The 23,102-nt window shown below is 38.1% G+C and overlaps 2 protein-coding genes across 2 annotated transcripts in view; one reads left to right on the top strand and one right to left on the bottom strand.

The window, feature by feature from the left end:
• The window catches only part of LOC145958249 (ERBB-3 BINDING PROTEIN 1-like), a 43,881-nt gene that overhangs the window by 6,296 nt on the left and 14,483 nt on the right, over window positions 1-23,102 (top strand). The window lies entirely within an intron of this gene.
• On the bottom strand, window positions 21,079-22,154 carry LOC109818638 (lectin 5). Its single transcript, XM_029268894.2, has one exon. The coding sequence runs from the start codon at window positions 22,074-22,076 to the stop codon at window positions 21,252-21,254; it is 825 nt and encodes a 274-aa protein (XP_029124727.1). The 5' UTR covers window positions 22,077-22,154; the 3' UTR covers window positions 21,079-21,251.

Genomic DNA, 23,102 nt, shown 5'->3' on the forward strand with positions numbered 1-23,102 from the left:
TTTAGGGTTTGTAATGGTGACATTTTCAATTGCAGATTATGTTTCTAAAATATACATGAAATTACTTATATATAAATAATAATAATAATAATAATAATGAAAAGAATTTGTATAATTTCTCACAGAGTTTATTGCTTGATTATGATGATTTTTAATTTTTTTATGAATTAATTGTGGAGAGAAGAAGACAATAAAAAGGAGATTGAATAGTATTTATTGAAAACTCAATACTTTTTAAAATAATGAAATAGTTAAGTTAACCTAAAAGAGTTCAAGTGAAGTAAATCATAGCACAAGAGATATTTTTATATTAGTTTGTCTAAATCATCAAGACTATGTTAAGTTCTTGATCAACTTGATCAAATTTTACCATTTTTTTTACAAAAAGACAAGTATTTTTAATCGAGACACTTCTTACTCAACTTAAGTGTTCTTTGATTTTTCGCTTCAAGCAAACTACTCAAATATTCTCTAAACAACAAAATCTTTCCGACCTTCAACACCAAATGTTCTATAAAAGAAAAACAGAGTATTTTCAAACTTCAAACTAAAACATACATTTTAAGTTAGTTAAAGATAACTGAAAAGACTCATCTTACTCACAAGAGGTAATATAACTTTTAGGTACAAAAATAATTTTAGAGATTTTACAAAGAATGAATAAGTAAGATTGTTGATTCTCTTTTTTCTCGATAGCCTCAAACTTCTTTATACAGGTGATGGATAATGTATAATTGATACATCATTTAGAGCATTACATTGGACTAATTTGACATTTATAAGTGTCTTATGTTGGAGAAAAAAGATACACAAAAGCAAGGGAGGTTGAATAATGTATATCAAAAACTCACACTTTTGAAATGTAGTGAAGTAGTAAAAACTTTGACAGACGAAGTACCAAGAAGTAACAAATGAAAGAACATAGATTTTTTTTATATTGGTTCGTCTCAAAGATAGAGATTACGTCCAGTTCTTAATTCAATCAGATTGGGTTCTACTATCTTTTTCAAGATACAATTAGTATTATTCTCTCAACAAGCCACTTCTGGCTCAACCTAAGTAATCTTTGACTTGCCTCTTCAAGCAACTATCCAAGTATTTTTTCAACAAGCCTCTCTAGGCTTAATCACCAAGTTTTTTTTTACAATCAAGCCTGTCCAAGCTCAAACACTATGTATTCTTTTAAACCAAGCCTCTCCAGGCTCAATCACCAAGTATTAATTTTTTAAACAAGTCTCTTCAGGTTTAACCCTTACAAATAAATATGAAAAAAGTTACAAGGATAGCTTGCTATGAAACTTAAACACAAATAAACTATACAAGACAGAGTTTTTCTACAAGGTATGCATTTAATTTTCTTTTATTTTCTTGCTAACACTTTCTTATTGTATATCTTTTTCTTCTGCACTTCCTTTCTTTTGTTCTTGATTGAGAATCCCTTATATAGTAGCTTGGAAAAAATGACCATTGAGTAATCTTCTCACGATGCTTCATCTGTCTTCTATTCGAGATCAGAGAGAGAGAGAAAGTAAATTAGTTGTTGCTGCAAGCATTGAATGCTTTGCATGAAAATGTCCATCTCTTCTCTGATCTTTGCAGTTACTTATCATCATCTCGTTTAGGTAAGACAAAAAAGTAGTGGTTGAATCAGAGTAGTGTGGCATGTTTAGAGTTTCTATCCACTTTTCCGTGATTTCTGGGATCTTTCTCTTTCTTTCTGACACAAGGATTTGACTTTCCATTTTTGGCAATTTTTGATCTCTTCGAGAAAGTTTTCTCATTTAATCTATTAAGGAATAAAGTATTCAATGCTCTTAAAAGATAATCTGAGTTTATAACGAGAAATAAATGTAACATTAATTCAAATTATGTGGTTCGTCTGATGTACTTCGTCTTAGAGACGAAATATGATGTTTGCTTCATCTTAAAAAGATTTCCTGAAAAATTTCGTTTGTTATCATTAAAACTTATAGCTTCTCGAGGCTCGAGGGATTCAAGGTCATTTTTTTATTTTACAATCAGTCCCTTTTTGATGATATTGACAACAAATTTATAAAAACTTTCTCTTTGTTAATCCTGTAAGAAAAACGTTTTATCTAATAAAGATTATTAATTTAAAAAGAAAGCATATGAAAAGATCATATATTAAGAAATTGGCGCAATCTGTAAGCGATTTTTAGTAAGAGACTGAGGTTGACTGTTGAGATTTCCGTTAAAACCACTTTTGTTATCACTTTAAATTATTATTGTTTTGTCAACGGTCTCAAACACGGCAAGTATACCGGCCGTTCAAGTAGTAAAAATATCGTATCCACAGGGATTAGAAGGTAAAATAAGCATTTATTGACTATTCATGACTAAAGAATAATTCCAAATCGTAGTTTGTCATGTATGGGAATTAAAGAGCATGACTATTGGAATGAAAGCTATAAAAATATTTGTTTGTGAGTGGAAAAGGTTGGAAATGGTATTGTGGTTTTTGTGAGATTGTGGGGTCAGATTTCACCAAATGTTAAACTAATGAATCCTTAATCACTTGTTACATGCATTGCTTAGTCAACCCATAAGTTTACTCAAACCTAATCCCTTAGAGCAAGAGCCTAGGTGCGGACATTGAATATCAATCCCTTGAGTACCCAATATCCACACCCGCATTACGGACTAGGGTTTAAGACTACTAATGGGCCAAGCTCTATTCCTAGATACATTTCCCACTAGGCATTTGTTTCAGAGCTAGTTTCAAAGGTTATTTTCCAATACCCATGGAACCTATATCATGCAAGGAGAATCAATCCAAGGCAAGCATTAAGAATAGAAACAATACAACAATGAATGAACAACATATATATCATTGAAAACGTGAGGATTACACTAGAATTCGTTGGTTACATCTAACCCCACAAAAAATGGGTAGAACCACTCAACAATGAGGGTAAATACAAAATAGAGATGAAAGGAGATATGAAGAACCGAAGGAAAGACCCACACACGAACGGCTCCAAGCTCCGGGAATCCCTTCCACAGCTCCTAAAACGCGCCCAATGTGTGAATGAGGGAGAAACCCTCGAAAATGGCTTCAAATACGAGCTTGGGGAGATCAGATTAGGGTTTCGCGCCCAGCGCATAATTCTTAGCGCCCAGCGCAGGGCCTTCCAGGGAAGTTCAGCGCTTCCTGCCTAAGTACACGTTCGGCGCAATTCCTATTGCGCCCGGCGCAATGTCTTCCAGAGAAACTCTCTGTCTCGATCATGCCCGGCACGGTTAATGTTGTGCCCGGCGCAACCACTCTGCTCTGCTCCTTAGCTCCTTAGATTTCCAATCCTAAGAGTCTTCAACTTTCCACTCTTCACTCAATACCTGCACAAAAATGAGGTGGATTAAGGTATTGTTAGATGAATTTGGGTTAGTTATATCTGCACACAAAATGAACCAAAAAGAGAACAATTATATTGCAATGGTTCAGAGGATGAGTGGAATTTGTTTAATAAGTCTCATCCAAAAAGAAGTAAAATTGAGACTTAACAACTCCCCCAAACTTAGAACCTTGCTTGTCCTCAAGCAACAGGTAATAAATCTAGCAGATAACAAGCAATGCATGTGTGTCCAATTCTACATCATAGTTCGCTTATATTTTCCTTTCGCAAGCATGAACCTCAGATGAACTTTCAGTCACAATTATTGCAATGGAACATGACAAGGTGCAAACAAAGGTTTCAAAAGAGATCAAAGAGCTGAGAAAAGTTAATGACTATCTGTGAATGCATCCTCACTAGGAAAGTGTTTCTCTCTATGCACACTAGTGTATCAGGGTGAGTGTTTCTCTCATATCTACTACTCACACCACATGATTCAACTTTGCTCTTCGTTTCCAAATGAAACCAGTGGTAAAAAAAATGCAGGCACTCATCACAAGGTCTTTATTAGGGCAAATCTGGGTTAAGCAGTAGCAATTTCATGGTTTTTTCAAGGATTGAAGGTGCTATAGCTTAAGAGAGCAATTGAGATTTTACAATGATGTCCCTCTCCATACCCCAATACAACATTTTGGCACATGCCCTTTACCGGATCCAAGCCATTAGCCTTTATGAGATGCATATTTACACTTTTGCATCTTAATATTTTTGCTTTTTTTTTGAATTTATTTTGTAATGGCTGACCACATACTTTCTTTTTCCCAAAATTTCCCATTCTTCAACTCCCCCAAACTTGTTTGATGTCATAAATTTGCTCTCTTAACCAAAGCAAAGGTTATGGTTAATTTTTCATGGTTTGGGACAAGTGGAAGGTGTGGTGTTTAAGCTTAGGAAGGTATGAGTCAAGTGAAAAGTGGAAATGGCTTTCTGGCTTAGAAGGTTAACAAAATAAGGAAAATATGAATGTCTTGATCATATAAGTACACAACATAAGCAAACCACCAGGGAAACTCAAGCAAAGTCTATCATGCAACTTAAGCGTAGTTCACTCATCAGTGTTTAGGCTCAAACCTCACCCGGATATGCATCCACAAATTATCACACTCAGCTCAGTTCTATGATCAACATTGAAACCCGTATGCAACTAGTCCTGAACTAAATATCTAACGTAACTTGAAAATGTCTAAGGTACATGCACCACAAACATCAAGCAAACTACAATCCAGAATCGACCACAAGCAACGCAAGTATCAACAAGATTCAAAACCGTGCTAAAGCAGAATATTCACAAAAAATTGAACCAACCAGAGTAATCACCAAAAAGAAACTGAATATACTAATTGAGTTTTGGGACAAAAACAGTTAAACACTACAAATGAAAGATAGAAAATTAAACTGCAACAAAAACAATAAAAGTAGGCTAAGGCATCTGGTCATCATCCGCAGCTGGTGCTCCATCCTCCTCGGCAGCATCAGCAACAGCTCCACCCCCTCCCCAAAGTGATGAGCCTGGTCCCCAGGCCACCTAGTGTAAGCATGATAGTCAGCAGTGGTGGGGAACTCGTAGGCAGGAGCGGCGTGCAGGGAGAAACTCTTGAAGGTATCCAATATGAACAACTGGCCGCGATGGAGGGACTCCATCCGGTCCTCCTGCCTCTGCATATAGGTCTCCATGCGGCCCTCCAGTGCGTCGAAACGCTGATGGAGAGTGAGTGGAGGGCCTGGAGCAGCAACATCCTCCATGGGTATGTCCTCCTGAGGCATAGCGGCATGAATAGGCTCTGGTGACATCCACACCTGCAAGCTGGAATAACTGCGTGATGAGCGATGGATGTCCAAGGGTAGAGTCAGGTGCAAAGTTGGCGCAGCCAGAGATCTCCATACAGATGATGTCGCCCAGGTCCACGGTCCTCTGTGTCATAATGCAGTACATGAGTATGGACCGGGTCCAGTACAGGTCGGAGACGTGTGAGCACGGGAGGATGTTGGCATGCACCAATGCTGACCAAATCCTGACCACTGGCAGAAGATCTTGGCGTTTCACATGTAGAGGTTGCTGAGATCGGTTCCTGTGGAACCCCAGTCCCGACATGCAGATGGCAGCCTCTACGTCTGCAGGGTCCATCGTGGCAGTGGAGTAGTTGCCATACTCATTCTCCTCATCAGCCCGCAGCGCAGTCCCCAGAAACTGATTAATCACCCTGACGTCATAGGGGACTCGCACACCCCTAACATAGCTAGTAAATGGCACAATGCCCTCCTCCAGTCTCAGAGCATTGGCATAGAACTCCTTAACCACTGCTATGTTGGCCGGGAGTGGATAGGAACCAAGCTGGTCCCACCGGCGCCTGCGCAACTCAGCCTGAAACTCTGGGGCCATATCTTCCTCCAACTCCACCCGCCTCTCCAGAATAAATTTCCTGCTGCTGATAGACTCAAAATGAGTCTCATTCCGCTTGGTTAGGAAGAGATTGGAATAGGGCTGACTGGGATTGCGAGGAGGTTGGCCCGATTTGCCAGCACGGGGGTGCTTGCTTGAGGAGGCCATCTGCAAAAATTAACCAAAGAAATACCAGGCAGATAGATGAGCACAATAAGATAGACCAGGATGACCAGTTTAGGTAAAGCACAATGAAAGCTAACCTTAGACTGAAACTGAAACCTAAAAAGAAACTAAAACCAACAAAAACAAGGGTTCAGAGGTGTATGCGCCGAGCTTGAAACTTGTACGCCGAGCGCAGAGAGCATATAGCTCTCTCTGGAAGCAAATGCGCCGGGCGCAAAACATAATTGCGCCGGGCGTAGAGAGTAGAGAGGACTCTCTGGAACCAACTGCGCCGGGCGTAAAAAGGAATTGCGCCGGGCGCAAGTAAACGTTTTTTGAAAATGGCCCAGAACGGGCTGTTCCAAGATCAGAACCGACTGTTCTTAAGGTTGAAACGGGCCGTTCTGGAATTGGAACTGTCCGTTCCAAATTCCAAAATGGGCCGTTCTGCACATGGAACAGGTCGTTCCAAAGTCCAAAATGGGCTGTTCTGGAATTTGAACGGGCCGTTTCGAAGCTCTAGCCGAAGGCACCGCGCCTGGCGCGATTGCACCCCAATGCAGGTTGATGAAACCCTCAAGAAGACCCAAAAAAAAAAAAGAAAAATAAATAACTGAAAAACAAGGAAAAAGAAAAGGAAAAGAGAAGGCCTACTTGAGTTGTTGAAGGAGAGGAGAGGAAGATGCGTGCCCTTGAGATGGAGAATGAGAGGAAGATGGAGAGAGTGGGAAAAAGTGAGACGTGAGAGTGAGAGAGATTTGAGAGAGATGAAGAGCGTGAGAGAGGGAAGAGAGTTGAGGGTTGAGAGAGTGGAGAAGTGAGAGAGGCCGTGAGAGTGAGGGGTTGAGAGGTTAACGGAACAGAGAGAGTGGAAGAGTAAAAGAGTGAGTGGGAAGTTGAGAGAGTGAGGAGAGTGGGCAGTTGTGAGAGGTTAATGGGGCACCTGAAGGGTCACGCCAGGCATGCAATTCTCCCGCGCCGGGCGCGGTATCAGTAGAATCTCAAGAGTTGCCCTCATCTGGTATGGCGCCGGGCTTGGCAGAGACGCGCCCGGCGTATTTAAGGCTCAGACCTTCCAGTAGTTAATGCGCCCGGCGCCCCAATAAATGCGCCGGGCTTGGTCATTCCAGGGGCTTTAATGAAGGCTGGGCCGGGCGCAATTAGAAATTGCGCCCGGCGCGGGTCTTGGCAGAGGCCCATTTACTCTACGTGCGCTGGGCGTGGCTAAGTCGCGCCCGGCGTGGTTAACTCTGAAGCTTCCACCTAGATTTTTCCACTCCTCACACTCCTAACATATTCTAATCTATATTAACCCACTCAAGCAAGATTCACACAATTAACACATAACACCAAACACATATAATAGAATACAACATACATATCACAGAACATAAACAATCCCAAAATAAGTCCCATAAAAAAGTATAGCATACAATTATAACATAATCATAAACAATCAAAGTCAAAAACAACAAGTAACTGAAAAACATATAAAAACACAGTTCAGATCCCTGGGTTGCCTCCCAGGAAGCGCTTGTTTAATGTCTCGAGCCTGACAGTCACCAACTTGAAGTGCTCTGATTCTCCTTCTCCTCCTGTTGCTCTTGTTCCCTTTTGCCCCGTGTGCAACCTCATGATTGCTCAACAACGGCTCAGAAGGATTGGTCAGTCTAATTTGAACATTACCTTGCATACAAGAGAAAGCTGAAGACTAGAGTACACAGGTTAGCTCCAACAATTCATTGCTAACATAAAAATAACAAAAGCAATAAAGGATTAAATCACAAATAGCTATAAATACTAAATTGCCTTGCTCATCCCCGGCAACGGCGCCAAAAACTTGTTGAGATTTCCGTTAAAATCACTTTTGTTATCACTTTAAATTATTATTGTTTTATCAACGGTCTCAAACACGGCAAGTATACCGGCCGTTCAAGTAGTAAAAATATCGTATCCACAGGGATTATAAGGTAAAATAAGCATTTATTGACTATTCATGACTAAAGAATAATTCCAAATTGTAGTTTGTCATGTATGGGAATTAAAGAGCATGACTACTGGAATGAAAGCTATAAAAATATTTGTTTGTGAGTGGAAAAGGTTGGAAATGGTATTGTGGTTTTTGTGAGATTGTGGGGTCAAATTTCACCAAACGTTAAACTAATGAATCCTTAATCACTTGTTACATGCATTGCTTAGTCAACCCATAAGTTTACTCAAACCTAATCCCTTAGAGCAAGAGCCTAGGTGCGGACATTGAATATCAATCCCTTGAGTACCCAATATCCACACCCGCATTACGGACTAGGGTTTAAGACTACTAATGGGCCAAGCTCTATTCCTAGATACATTTCCCACTAGGCATTTGTTTCAGAGCTAGTTTCAAAGGTTATTTTCCAATACCCATGAAACCTATATCATGCAAGGAGAATCAATCCAAGGCAATCATTAAGAATAGAAACAATACAACAATGAATGAACAACATATATATCATTGAAAACGTGAGGATTACACTAGAATTCGTTGGTTACATCTAACCCCACAAAAAATGGGTAGAACCACTCAACAATGAGGGTAAATACAAAATAGAGATGAAGGGAGATATGAAGAACCGAAGGAAAGACCCACACACGAACGGCTCTAAGCTCCGGGAATCCCTTCCACAGCTCCTAAAACGCGCCCAATGTGTGAATGAGGGAGAAACCCTCGAAAATGGCTTCAAATACGAGCTTGGGGAGATCAGATTAGGGTTTCGCACCCGGCGCATAATCCTTAGCGCCCGGCGCAGGGCCTTCCAAGGAAGTTCAACACTTCCTGCCTAAGTACACGCCCGGCGCAATTCCTATTGCGCCCGGCGCAATGTCTTCCAGAGAAACTCTCTGTCTCGATCACGCCCGGCGCGGTTAATGTTGCGCCCGGCGCAGCCACTCTGCTCTGCTCCTTAGCTCCTTAGATTTCCAATCCTAAGAGTCTTCAACTTTCCACTCTTCACTCAATACCTGCACAAAAATGAGGTGGATTAAGGTATTGTTAGATGAATTTGGGTTAGTTATATCTGCACACAAAATGAACCAAAAAGAGAACAATTATATTGCAATGGTTCAGAGGATGATTGGAATTTGTTCAATAACTCTCATCCAAAAAGAAGTAAAATTGAGACTTAACATTGACTGAACTTTATTCTATTATTCTGATAGTCAAAATCAAATCAACATCTAAATTTTTTTTTTGTACTTAATCTGTTTTTGTTTAATAACAAACTCAAACATATTAATTAGACTATGAGTAATCTATATGTAATGCATAAGGGACTCCCCCTGAAAAAATGTATGTAGATAGCTTAGACAAATTATGTAATATGCATATATAATTGCTCAAAGCATAAAATTGTTCAAAAAGAATTAGAGCAATAAAAGTAGAGCAAATAAAAAAAAGTAATAGAGTCAAAGCAATTAAACAATTCAAAGAAGAAAAAAATTTTGATGTTTGAGATTGAGCTTGAGCTCCCCCTTTTTATCTCTCCTTCCTATTTTTCCCCCCTTTTGGCATCATCAAAAGGTAAGGAGTCATGCATGTAGAGGTTGTCTTTACATCTAAAGGTGGTCCAACAACATGTTAAATTTGCATTCAAATTCCTCCTGCCGATTCAAATTCAAGGTCATTTTTTGATTTTACAATCTCATTTGTCATTGGTTGATTCTTGATGTTGAGTGCTGAGGGAGGGTTAAACTTTATTAGATGATCTTGGAGAAGGAGGTGGAAAAGTCACATAATATATGGGCTAAGGAAGAGGCAGATGACACTTCTTCTTGTAAATAAAAATGATTCCCCTAGGTAGAAAAAAGATGAAATGTGAAATTATAAGAGGAATAATAGCGATATAGTTTATGCTTTACAGAAAGAGTGTTTTGCATTGAGGGCTTTGTTTTGTAGGGAGGAGGATAAGCCATAAAGCTTCTAACTCTTGGTGGGATGTAATCTGGCTTAGTCCCTTGAGGATAGATGGAGTGAGAATATGATGCCTGACATAGTGTTTAAACCTCTGGTCAGCATAGTATTGAGATATCTTCTCTTTGCCCTTGTAGATTGAATGTAGAGTAGGCTTGGGGACAAAATCTGCAACATAAAATTTGGAACAAGGGTGTAGCATCTAGGGTCTGTAAGGCTCTTCAAGCATGGAAGGAGAGTTCATGGAGGTGTCTTCCATACTTAGCTCCAGAGCAGCACGTGAGGTAATCAAATTCTACATTTCCATCTGTTGCTGCTAGATTATCCTCATCGTCTAAGCATCTAACCTAGGAGGTTTGTTTAGGTTAATCTCCCTGTGAACTTTTTGAATAATAAAGAGAGGGTTGATTGTAGGACTTCGATTCTTTGTCCTTTGCATGTGTTTATATTGCTCAAAATTTAAAAATTTTGAGCACCACATTGAATCTTGAATTGAAGGTTCCCAATCTCCTTCTTCATCTGAGGACTTTCCTACTCAAGACGTTCTAATTCCCTTCTCTCCTTTTAGCTTATGCTTTCAATGCCAACTTATTTAGACGGAGGGGCAAACTAGTAAAAAATTTTAGGTTCTCTTTTCTCTGCCTCCACCATTGATAGTTGACATTGATGGGGACTGCATTTATCACAACCTTTCTAGAAATATCTTGTGTGGGCTTGATACAAATAGGTTCCACAAGGTTAGGAAATAGTGGAGCAATCTACACAAGAGTAGATGGAACATCAACATTCATGGCCTCCGCTTTTCAGCTTCATGGATCGATGAGGATTGGTCAGATGGAACCTCCCCCCGAGAGATAGTTTGAGGTTCCTCTGCCTCTTCAGTCAAGGATGCCTGCTGGAGCTCCTCCTATGCTTGAGTCTCTATTTGTGCAACAGATAGACTAATTATAGCTTCAAGTTGTTAAAATTCCAGAGTTGAAAGAGTAGCATCTCCCATAGCTTTTTGCTTGGCTTCCTCAGAAGAGAAAACCTTTAATCTTTTCACAGTCTACTCTTCCTCAACATCTGCTTGAGCTGGTTTAGATCCCCTAACTAGACACCTTTCTCACTTTGGTGGAGTTTACGCTTGTGAAGGGGCAGACAAATGAGGTGTAGATGAAATGGGAACTAGTTGAGGTTGTTGTTGTGGTGGCACTAGTAAAACTGGTTTTTGGGAAGACCGAGCTCTAAATCGTCTGGGGATAAGATGAGCTTCATCTGAGTCAGATGAAGACACTTGAACCATAGAGCTTTGGGAATAGACAGTGTAGGTTTGTGTTATGTTTAGGGTGTTTTTTGTGGTTTTTGTTTTTGTTGTGTTTTTGGGAGAGGTTTAGGTTAAGGGTTGGACTGTGTGCGGGTATGGACTAGAACACTTTTGGTGGTGCGTGAGGGAGCGCCAATTGTTGAAATGGGAGGCTCTTCCTCTAGTTCTTCCTTCACCTGAACTTTTGTCTTCTTGATAAACGAGAATAGATGAGCAATACCCATTTTCCTATGGGTAGTTACAGAGACTTCCCCTTCTTTAGGACCAATTTGAAGCCCCTGGGTATCGATCTCAGCTCGTTGGATGATCTTCATGAAAAATATCCCATAGAGAATGGGTGCTATAGTGCTTCAGTCCTAGTTCTTCTGTCCAAGGTAGGACTTCCATTGGTGATAGATCAAGGCAAGCAAATTGATCTTCAAACAAAGGTTAAGAAAGTATAGATATAAACTCTCCAAGTCTGTCACATGATCTCTCGACCCTGTTCTTGGCAGGAAAGTGTTGAATAAAAAGGTGTGAAACAACCTGGACAGGGGAGAGAGGTTAGCAACATGAAGGAACCTTTTCAACTCACCTTTGTTAGATGAGCGAGGCCTATTGCTGTAGATTAGGACATCTACAGTGTCTTAGGTAATGACAGATTCCCAATCGCCAGAATAAATTTCTCCTTCCTTTCTATACCTGGAGACGGTGGCGATGACCAAAGCATTGATTCAAGTTCTCCACAGTTCTGGTGATAGAGTTTGGTTCTTAGAGTCGCATTTCATTTCTGCGAAGAAGGTCCATCCTGCATTATCCAAGTAGTGCTTCATTGGGAAGCCTTTATCTTGCATCTTCTTTACAACAATGGTCTTCCTAGGGAGGAAGCCAGATTCTGGGTAAACATCCATGGGTACTTTCCTTTTAGATGAAGCAAGCTTGGGTTCCATTTTGGGGTTTAGGGTTCTAAGAGAATTTTAGGGTTTCTGAAAATTTGTGGGATGTTGAGGAAGATGAACAATAGTGGGTTGAGAGAATTCAAAAAAGTAAGTATAAAATTGAAAAAGGTCATTTTTGAAAACTTAGGATCGTGGGAGAGAGGGACTAGGAAACTTGACAATTGTGATAGGTATGCAAGCTAATGTGGTACAACATGACGTGTAACTATCGCTCCACATCTCCACGCATTACTTTTTCCTTCATTCAAGACATTCATGATTGATAGTATTTTAATTTTCTAAAAGTGGAGAGTAATGTCAAACCCCAAGGCCACCTGTTCAAGTACTTAGGCTTTCCCACCTATTAGTTTTGTTAAGGTGAATGTTGATGCCAGTTTTTTAGGAAACCCAAACACCTCTAGTTTTGGAGGTATCATTAGATACGTGTGGCATATGGCTCATTGGTTTTTCCTGTTATTGTAGTCTCATCACGAACTTATATGACGACTGTTTGCAATTTTACATGGACTGTAAGTAACTTGGAATACTAGACATCATTAATTTACACTACAAGGAAAATGATAATTTGCGACAGACAAATTGTGACGGTTTTCTTGAAACCGTCGTCGCTTTGATATTGCGACCCTTCATATGACAGTTTTTCAAAACCATCGCAAAATTGTTCAATATTGCGACGATTTATCTTAAACCATCGCAAAATCGTCGCAAAATTGTTCAATATTGCGACGGTTTACTATAAACCGTCGCAAAATTTGTAGGTTACATATATAATAAAATATTTAGCAAGAGGTTAAAATACTTAAATACTATTATCATTTATGAAATGAGGAAACAAGGTTTGCTCTTCTCACCTGTGTGCGTGCGTGCTTCAACAACAACACATACCCTCACCTCACTTTTACTTTCATTCCACACACCAAAACGCCAACCTCTCTCTACACTCCTATGAAGCTAGGGTTTCCATTTCACTCACCGATGCCAGGTTCTCATTCTCGCTCTAATTTTTTTCTTCCTCTTTCTCTTAATTTCTTTCCCTTTCTCCTTTTTGCTAATAATATGTTTTCGTCTTTTCATTCTCTTACCGCTGCGTTTTCAGCTTTTCATTTTGACACAACCATGAACCTATGGAATATTAGTGTTTTCTTTTAGGGTTTTTCTATATCTTATATCAACCTTCCATTTTTAGGGTTTTGGATATTGTGCCCTTTTTTTTAATTAAAATAATTAGGTATTGTTGTTGAAAATTAAGGATTCATATTCGGTTATGTGCTTTCTGGGTTCAGACTGAATTTTTCTTAATCATTAATTTCTGATTTGTTTATTTAATTTACTTGCATTTTGTGTGCGGGATTTTTTATTTTATTTATGAATTGGGCGTTTCAGGAATTGAGTAACATAGGTTCAGTGATCGTGATTGGAAGGTTGCAATTTGGTTTATCTGGGTAGAAACAAAGACAGGTATTGTGGGAAGCAGGTATGGACCTTCCCCATCCTTAAATTTTTTATAATTAGCAATAAAATATTTGATTAACATGTAGCTTCTTAAAGGAGTTCCACCTCTGCCACTTTGTGTCCTGCTTAAAGAAGTTTTAAAACTATAATAGATGATTGTCTCTATTGAATATTGCACAGAAGTACTGAGGTTATTTCTAGCCACTAAAGCTTCTACCATGTCCTTTTCATCTACAACTTTGAGGCATAACTATGTTATAAACCATAGGTTTTCCTTCAAAAAGTAGACTGATTACATTTTTTTCATGCCACATGGCCTCTGGCCAGAAAAAGATTATCCTTGGTCATTTTTGGACTGGGTTATTTCTATGGCTGGTACCAACAACCAAGCAATGCAGAAATGTGGAAAACTAGCTTGGAACTGGGTTTATCTTAAAATTTCAGTCGTGTAACTTAGATCATTGGCTAACAAAATCAATGAGAAGCTGAACCTAGGATCTTATGTCCCATTTAAGATTATTAACAATGTTTCCTTCTCTTTGTCTTTTGGTGAAATAAGTTTGTTTTTGTGAGGTTCATTAATAAGTTATTAATTAGAAATAACAGTTTTTTGTTTGGCCACTAGTTAGCTGTAAATTTAGATTTTGTCATTATCTATACTTTAATGCATTCTTTCCCATATTTCTACAAGTGGCCAGCTTTGAACATTTTCTATTAGTAGTTTATTATTTGTATTAGTAGTGACTACACTACATTTTCTATGATTTTTTGAAGGTCAAAACTCTGCTATTGAAGTTGAATTAATGATTGAGCTACTAAATGGTCGCTGCTTGCTGATTAATGAAAATTGTGTGACAAAAAAATGTTTTACTCTTTTGGTATCAACTTTCATGGAATCATGTTCTGAAGTTGTTAAATTTGCTATTTTAACCTCACCCACCTTTATCCAATGCCCTGCAACTAATTAGGGATCATAAATTGTCTATGTGTTTGGAACTGCATCATAAACACTCATGCATGTCAAAGTAAATGCTACCCAGTGTGGCTTTTGTGTCAAAATTGTCATAACTTGGTGATGGAATGTGGTTCCAAACATGCAGGTTGTTATCTTCCACCTCACTTTTTGTTCATGGGTCATGTGATTTGTTTGTTTGTAAATGTCTTTTTATATTTTACTGCTTTGTTCATTATAATTTAGTTATCATGACATGTTCTTCTTTTATTGTGTGTTTGATTCCTGCACTGTTTTTTTATTCCTCTTTGATCAGGCCTATGGCTCCTTTTTTTTCTTATGGTATAAAATAAAAGTTTTAAACTTTTAATACTCCAAGGATTTTCTAATGTCCGTTTTTTTACAAATTTATGAAGTCTTTGCCTGCTATCATATTTCTCTACTATATCGGCTTCTGGCTACACTACAGGCAGCTATGCGTGATGGTGTTTTTAAAGGTGTCCGGGCACTGCATTCTGCCATTACATCTTTGTTCTCTAAATGGTCCTTGAGAACCTGTGACACCTTTCTCTGATCTTTGTAGTAATGAGTACATTCTTAATTTGGTAAAATTGATTGTGTTAACTGATGTAATCATTCCCTTTGCAAACCAATCTATGGCCCTGTTGATAAAGTATGTAGCTTAGTTCTTCATGTACAAAATTAATTTTAAAAAATTATATAAAATTTATTTTTTAAAAATAAATAATAAATATCACATCATTTAAATAACTGTCACAATGTTAATACAGAGGCAGTTTGTGTGACGGTTGAGTGAGGGGTCGCAATGTTAATGTAGAGGCAGTTCGTGCAACGAGTATATCAAGGGTCATAATATTAATTTAGAGGCATTTCGTGCGACAGGTAAAAAAAGGGTCGTAATATTAATGTAGAGGCAGTTCGTGCGACGAGTACATCAAGGGTCGTAATATTAATTTCGAGTCATTTCATGCGACAGTTGATGAAAGGGTCGCAATTCAAATTTTGCGACGGTTTGTGCAACGGTTTTAAGAACTGTCGCAAAATTGCCTGGTGACGGACAACTCTGCAACGGTTCCTGTAACGACCCGCCTGGTCAATACACACAACATAGTACACCAAAATACTACACAGAATCGAACAAGTATATACATACAGGGTCTAGAATATATATATATACAAGGTCCAAAATCCGTCTAGAATCAGAGTGTACAAAATACATCCAACAAATGCTAACTAAGTAGGTAAATACATCAAAAGAAGAAAACTTCATCTGCTAGCTGCAGACTCTCCTCAGCAAACACCAACCTAACCCTGTCCTGCTCCCATACATAGTATGATCATCGCAGTCCAAACCACATGAAAACAACAAAGGGTAAGCTAGTGAAAGAAACAACATACATATATAAATATATGAATAATAAACAGTTACAGCTATCACACATCAATCAGCTTAAAAACATCAGCTTAATATATATAACATCACACATCTACATCATTCAGCAATAACAACAGTAAACAGCAGTACACAACGGTAAACAGTAATAACACACAATGTATCGTCACGCATATCAGCTCGGAGATCTCCTACAACAGCTCAGCCTTACGGCCTACAACAACTCCTATCAGCACGGAGCACAGCACTGCATAGCAGTAATAACAGCACCGACATAGCGGCTACAACAGCACCGACTTAGCGGCTACAATAGCACCGACTTAGCGGCAATAACAACACCGACTTAGCGGCAATAACAGCACCGACTTAGCGGCAATAACAGCATACAGCTCAACACAGCACAACAATATCAGCATCCAGCACAACTAAACAACTTACAGCACAACAATATCAGCATACAACAATTAGCAGCTTACAGCTCAACTAAACAACTTACAACACAACAATATCAGCATACAACAATTAGCAGCTTACAACTCAGCTAAACAACTTACAGCACAGCAATATCAGCATACAGCACAACTCAGCTTAACATCTAAACACAGCTCACAGCACGGCCTAAACATCCTTAATCAGCAATAACATCTAACAACACGACATATTCATCAATTTCAGCTCAACAACATAATTCAGCGTTATCAACTAGTCAGCACAGCAATATTTAACAACTACAGCTCAGCTCAGCATATCTATCAGCAAATTTCTATAAATAACAACTTAACATCAAATATCATGTCTGCGCCCGGCGCGCTCATGGTCGCGCCCGGCGCGGCACAATTAGAGAGCACCAGGGCTCAGCGCGCCTGGCGCAATTCCCATTGCGCCCGGTGTGCTAGGAGGCAGAGACCTCAGAGGGTCTCACACGCCCGACATGCAAACCCTCGCTCGGTGCAGGGTAAGCAAAGACTTCCCCAAAGTCTCACGCTCGACGCAATATAAATTGCGCCTGGCGCCACCTCTGGTAGAGACTCCCAAGGAGTCTCCACGCCCGGCGAGACAAGGTCACGGCCAGCGCCACACCAGAAATCCCCAAACAATGTCACTTACTGATACCGCTCCCAGCACGGTCCAACCACGCCCGGCGGGGGGGCCATCCAGAGGCTCACACCCTCAAGCTCGCCCGGCGCATACACCACTGCGCCCGGGGGCTTGCCCAATGGGGCCCTCTGATGGTCACGCGCCTGGCGCGAAGAACTGCGCCCGGCGTGATACCCAGCAGCAACCCTCAAACTTCAAAAATCTCTTATAAACCTGCACCAAATCAGCTTTCCAAACACATGCCATCGGCCCAAAACATCACATTTTCATCAAACAACCCAAAAATCCCAGCTTTACCCACATGCAGCCAAAATCAAGAAAACCTCAAGATTTTCATCAAAACCCCGGAAATCCCGAAAACCCGTTTTCATCAAAACAGCTCAATATTATACAAAACGACTTAAATATCATGATTCAGCATGAACATCCCACAATACAACTCATCATTAATCAGCTAAATAATGGAATTCAGCATTAGCATCATACAGTACGGCTCAGCGTTACATCATTAACAGCATAAACAACATACTTCACAACTCGACTTTTCATCATACAGCATTAACAACATTAGTTAGCATAATCAACCACTTTACAACATAAACATGTCCAAAGCTATAGCAACTTATCAACTTAACTTCAACTAGCTTCCCTTACCTGAAGATTGTATCAGGATAGCCAAGAAGCGGAATCCCCTTTCCGAAGCTTAACCCAGAACTTCAATCCTTCAAAAGTCAGCTTTCCAGTCCAGAGCCCTTCTCTCTAGAACTTCTCTCTAAAAAAACCTCCTCCCCTCAACTGCCCATAGCCCCTATTTATAGACATTTCAGAGTGGCCAGAACGGCCTGTACTGAAACCGGAACAGCCCGTTCTGCACCTCCTCAACACGTACAAAAATTACATGCAGAACGGCCCGTTCTGAAATCAGAACGGCCCTTTCTAGAACTCATCCAGAACGGCCTGTTCTTCAACCAGAACGGCCCGTACTCCCTTCTAGAACGGCCCATTCTCCCTCCGGAACGGCCCGTTTTCCAACCAGAACAGCCCGTTCTCCCTCCAGAATGGCCCGTTCGCAGCTACGATTTACTGGTCATTTTAATAGCTTGGAACGGCTCGTTCCAGATTGGGAACGGCCCGTTCTGGGCTACTAAAACACCAACTTGCTACGTCACAGTTCCCAAACCGTCGCAATGTTGTCTTTGCTGCAATTGTAACCATCGTAATGTAGGCCATATAATCGTCGCAAAATTTTCATTTTCTTGTACTATTATCCTCGAATCTGAATCTTTGGTGACTATTGATTTGTTGAAGATATCAATACAAAAGTTTCATCCTTATGCAACACTTATTGCTAATATTCGAGCTCCTTTTAATCAAGGTTGGTTGGTTCGTCTGCAACATAATCTTTTAAACTCTAAGATTGTAGATTATAAACCTAACACTCAACCATACAAATCAACTTGTAATAAGGTAAGTGTTGTCCCAACTTATAAATTTCTTAATTGTTTTATTTTAAATCGATGTGGGACTTGAAGTTTTTTTAAAATATTAAACTTATAAGTTTAAGGTTAAAATACTAATTTGGTCCCTTATAATATTTGTTTGTTTCAATTTAGTCCCACATTTAATTTTTTGTTTCAATTTGGTCCCTATTAATTTAAATTAGTGCAATGTCGGACTTCCGTCCAAATTATTTAAACGAAGTTAATTGTTGGCCACGTGGATGCCACGTGGATGCATAGGTGGATGCCAAATTTCTTGAATACACCAGGAACCAGAACGGCCCGTTCTGAAACCAGAACGGGCCATTTTGGTTCCAAAATGCCAAACACAAACGATCGATGATTATAGTTCACGGTTGTGAATCATGCAACAAAAAAGACTCAAGGTACAAAGCATTTCAAACACTGGATTTGGTAATATTGTCAATGGGGATTGATAACTTCAATTGCTAAATATTTGGGCTATTCAGTGTATCCATTAAGGACAATGTAGTGTATCACTAAGGACAATGGTAGCAGGTTTTATTTCATTGTTAGTCAAACTAGAGTGAATCACTTACTACCAAATTGACACTATACAGTCAAGGATGAAACGACATGGTGTTTCCCCTTGAAGTCATTGACGATGTACCCCAACAATAACAACCTGTTCTTGAGGAGGTACAACCTGAAGTAAAGGAAGAGAATACAAATGACCAACATTTCACCACACAACCACATGTATAGGTAGATAATATTGATATCCTATCAGCCATTCAATGTTATATGGTGGATAAGATGTATTATTGGCAACTTCAGCGTTATCTAGATGATTTCCCTTCTTAGTAATTTCTTTGAACTTTTTTAGTATATGTTATGTTCTGAATTTTTGTTTTCAGTTTCTGAACCATATTTCTATCTTTGAATTTATGATATGTTATGAATTTTTATTTTCAATTTTTGAATCACATTACGGTATTTTGTTGAACGTACGTATGTGGTTGGCGTTCTAGAATGGGCCGTTCTGAAACCAGAACGGCTCGTCCTGGTTTCAGAATGGCCCATTCTGCTGCACTCGTGGTGTGTTAAATTTGCATTTGGAACGGCCTGTTCTAGATGCAAAATTAACACACAACATGTGCAACTAGAACGGGCCATTCTGGTTTCAGAACGAGTCGTTTTGGTTTCAGAACGGACCATTCTAGTTTTAGGTGTATTTAAGAAATTTGGCATTCACCTATGCATCTACGTGATATTCACGTGGCCAACAGTTAACTTCGTTTAAATAATTTGGACGGAAGTCTGACATTGCAATAATTTAAATTATTTGGGACCAAATTGAAACCAAAAATTAAAGTGGGACTAAATTGAAACAAAAAAATATTATAAAGGACCAAATTAGTATTTTAACCTAAATTTAAATAATTTTTTTATTTTTCCTGCAAATTAAAATTGGTAGGAAAATTCGCAGGAAAAGTTATCTGTGAAATTTTTCTTCCATTTAGTAAACATTACTTGCAAATTTATTTTTGCAAGAAAATCTGCAAAAAAACAAAATAAAATTCTTATAATATTTTTTGCAAATTTTTCTCATGGAAAAAAATTTCTATGATCATTAAAATTGTAGCAAAATTTGCAAAAATTTCTTCTAGATTATTTTTCATAAAGTATTTGTAAGAAATATCTGTAAATTATTTTTTCAAATAAATTCGTAAAATTTTTTTGTAAAATTATTATTGCAAGAAAATTTACAAAAAAATTCTGCGAATATTTTTTTTTAGAAAAATTCGCAGATTATTTTTCTAGTAGTGAGCTTTGTGGACTAGTTGACTAAACAAGAACCATCCTCGACTAAAGCTTTTGTTTTCTAGATGCTTGTTTAGTGCAATTGTCTCATGTGCTTTTAGCAAGTGTCATGGGTGTCTATTTTGTTCAACTTTAGTTTGGTTTTCTTTAATTGTGTAATGTTTATTTGCTATTGATAAAAAAAATGTCACATTATTTTCTAAAATTAAAATAATAAAAAGATCTCTTGAATGTCAAAGAAGTTAATAAATTTACATACAATCATTTTAATTCGTTGATATATATCAATATTGTTCCAATCATACAATTTTATTTATTTTTAGTTTTGGACTGGTGTTATTATTAATTTGTACAATCATAGACATTTGATTTTTGTTTTTAGTTTCATAGACATAGGTGATATTATCTTTCAAATTTATGGACCAAAGTAACCCTTTTATTTGTTTTATTTTTCTTTTAGTATTACATTTTCTAATGAAAATAATGGTCAATAGCAGGATATGTTTTATTTTTTCTTTTAAAATAAAATATATATCAAAATTTGAAGATACTACTTTTTAAAAACAGTCATATATACAGAGAAAAAAAAAATCATCCTCTTTCTTAATTTTTCATTAATAAATTAGTATTTAAGCAGTATCATTAGTCTTTTAAAAAGCTCTAAATAAAAAAACTTACTAATACCCTTTCCTTATAATTTCACAGGCATGCACCGAAATTTAAACAAAAGAAAAAGCAAAAGTTATTAATTTAGTAAAGAAGCTTGTCCTTATTTTGGAAACACACAAACACCAGTACAAAACCATAAAACACGTACTCAGGTTGCAAACTTGTGGACACGACATCTGAAGACCCTTACATCACTCTATTATAGTATTATTCTTCTTATTACAGAAACACCTAAACACGTGAAGTGAAAGACCACGAAAGAATGTCATGCGTTTCAACGTTATCACCCGTGGCAGCAGAGAAACCAATTCTAACCCATTCTGGCAGAACATCCCTCAAATCAATGGTTTGTGAGAGATCAACAATAACGGGTGCTGGAGTAACATAACCAACCGCGACACTCAATTTTTTAGTCTTGGAATCATAACTAATGAAAGCATTTCCAACTAAACCTCGAGGCACAGAATTAATAGGCCAATCCGTAGTTTTCACGGATTCAAGAGAGTTAACATCAATTCCAATGTGAGGAGCAACGGCTACAGGTTTGGGATCCCACTCGTTCCCGAAGCTGTCAAATTCAACAGCCACTATTTGGTTTTTGTTTGAGTTGAAAGCAGTTTCGGGACTGAAGAGTCCAAGGTATCCCCCAGATGAGTTTTTGGGAATTCTTGGGTCTTCGAATGGTAAGATGAAAAAGGAGAAGCCATCAGCGTGGATTCGTGAAGCAAGGGTATCAACCACAAAGGAGAACTGAGTTTCGAAGTCAGCGAGTTTGCCTGTGGTTTTGTCCCAAAGGCGAATGGGTGGAATGTAAAGTGCACGACCAACGCTGTTTTGGCGAAGAATGGGAATGCCAAATATTCCATTATCTCTTCTTGTCAATTGTATTGCACCACCTAATGGACGCGCATCGCCAAGGTAACCAATTTCGGATTCTTGTCCCGCTCCGAATTTGGAGAAGCTGAATGAAACTGACCCTGACTTCACAGTGATGAGTAACGACACAAAAAAGAAGAAAATCATGAGAGCAAGAAAAGGAGTTTGTGTTTTAGCCATGGTTCAGTGATTTATTAATTAGTTCGAAACTTGATTGTTGGGTGCATGGCTAACCGGGAGCGTGTAGATATATATACTATCTCTGAGGCCTGCTATAAGTCAGCGAAATAAATAAAAAGTAGTTTCCTAACAAGGCATCTTAATTACATAGTAAGGTGTGTCGAAACATGAAATGGAAAATCCTAGGAATGTATATATTATAATGTATATGAATTTTGGTCGATATAACTTGGACTAAAAAGCTACTGTTTTTGTCTCAAATATATGTCATTTTTGGATTGCAACAAAAGCAAAAAGTTTTACATACCTATTAATTAATTAGGAATGTATATGTACACCTAGCTAGAATCGAAATGCTACTTAAAATCAAAACTACATGAATTCCATCTTAGAAACACTCAATAATCACTTTAAAATCCAGGGTATAAAGTCAACATTAAGAGTTGAGTTTCTTTCATTACTCGTGAAATGAAGAAATTTGTGCAATTAGAAAAAGAACTACAAGAAAATAAGTGAATATTGTTATTTTTTTTTACCAATGCATAATTTTGTTCATTTTAGTAGCTTTAACCAAAATCAGTGTATCAAAAATACGATTTAGATAACACACTGAATATAGCGTTTTGGAATGAAAATATTGCCGAAAGGAACACAAAACTTTTGGATAGCACTTCTATAGGAAAGCGCTGTCCATGTATAAAGAGGGATTGAATATTTTGTACTCATAGTGAAGTTACACTGTTCAACAAATTGTTGTATATATATATTAAATTTTATTTATCTAATCCTTAAAGCTTAAACAACTTTTCCATCCCTATAAAATAGGGTGTTTTAATTTGTTTTTACTCCTTTTTAAATTGACCGTTAAATCTATAAATAAAAAAAAATCAAAGCACTATAGGAACCAAAATATAAAAGTTAGAAAATTATAAGGAAGAAAATTTGAGAGAACCAAAACTAAAACAACTAATGTTTGTGAGAACTAAAACAAAAATAACTAAAATTTAAAAGGGTTAAAACAAAGAT

This window comes from Cajanus cajan, chromosome 5 (assembly GCF_000230855.2).
Source record: "Cajanus cajan strain Asha chromosome 5, NIPB_CcT2T_4, whole genome shotgun sequence".
NCBI classification, from domain to species: domain Eukaryota; kingdom Viridiplantae; phylum Streptophyta; class Magnoliopsida; order Fabales; family Fabaceae; genus Cajanus; species Cajanus cajan.

Bases quoted from the DNA above. Each gene is read 5' to 3' on its own strand.
- LOC109818638 (XM_029268894.2), bottom strand. From the start codon at position 22,076: ATGGCTAAAACACAAACTCCTTTTCTTGCTCTCATGATTTTCTTCTTT.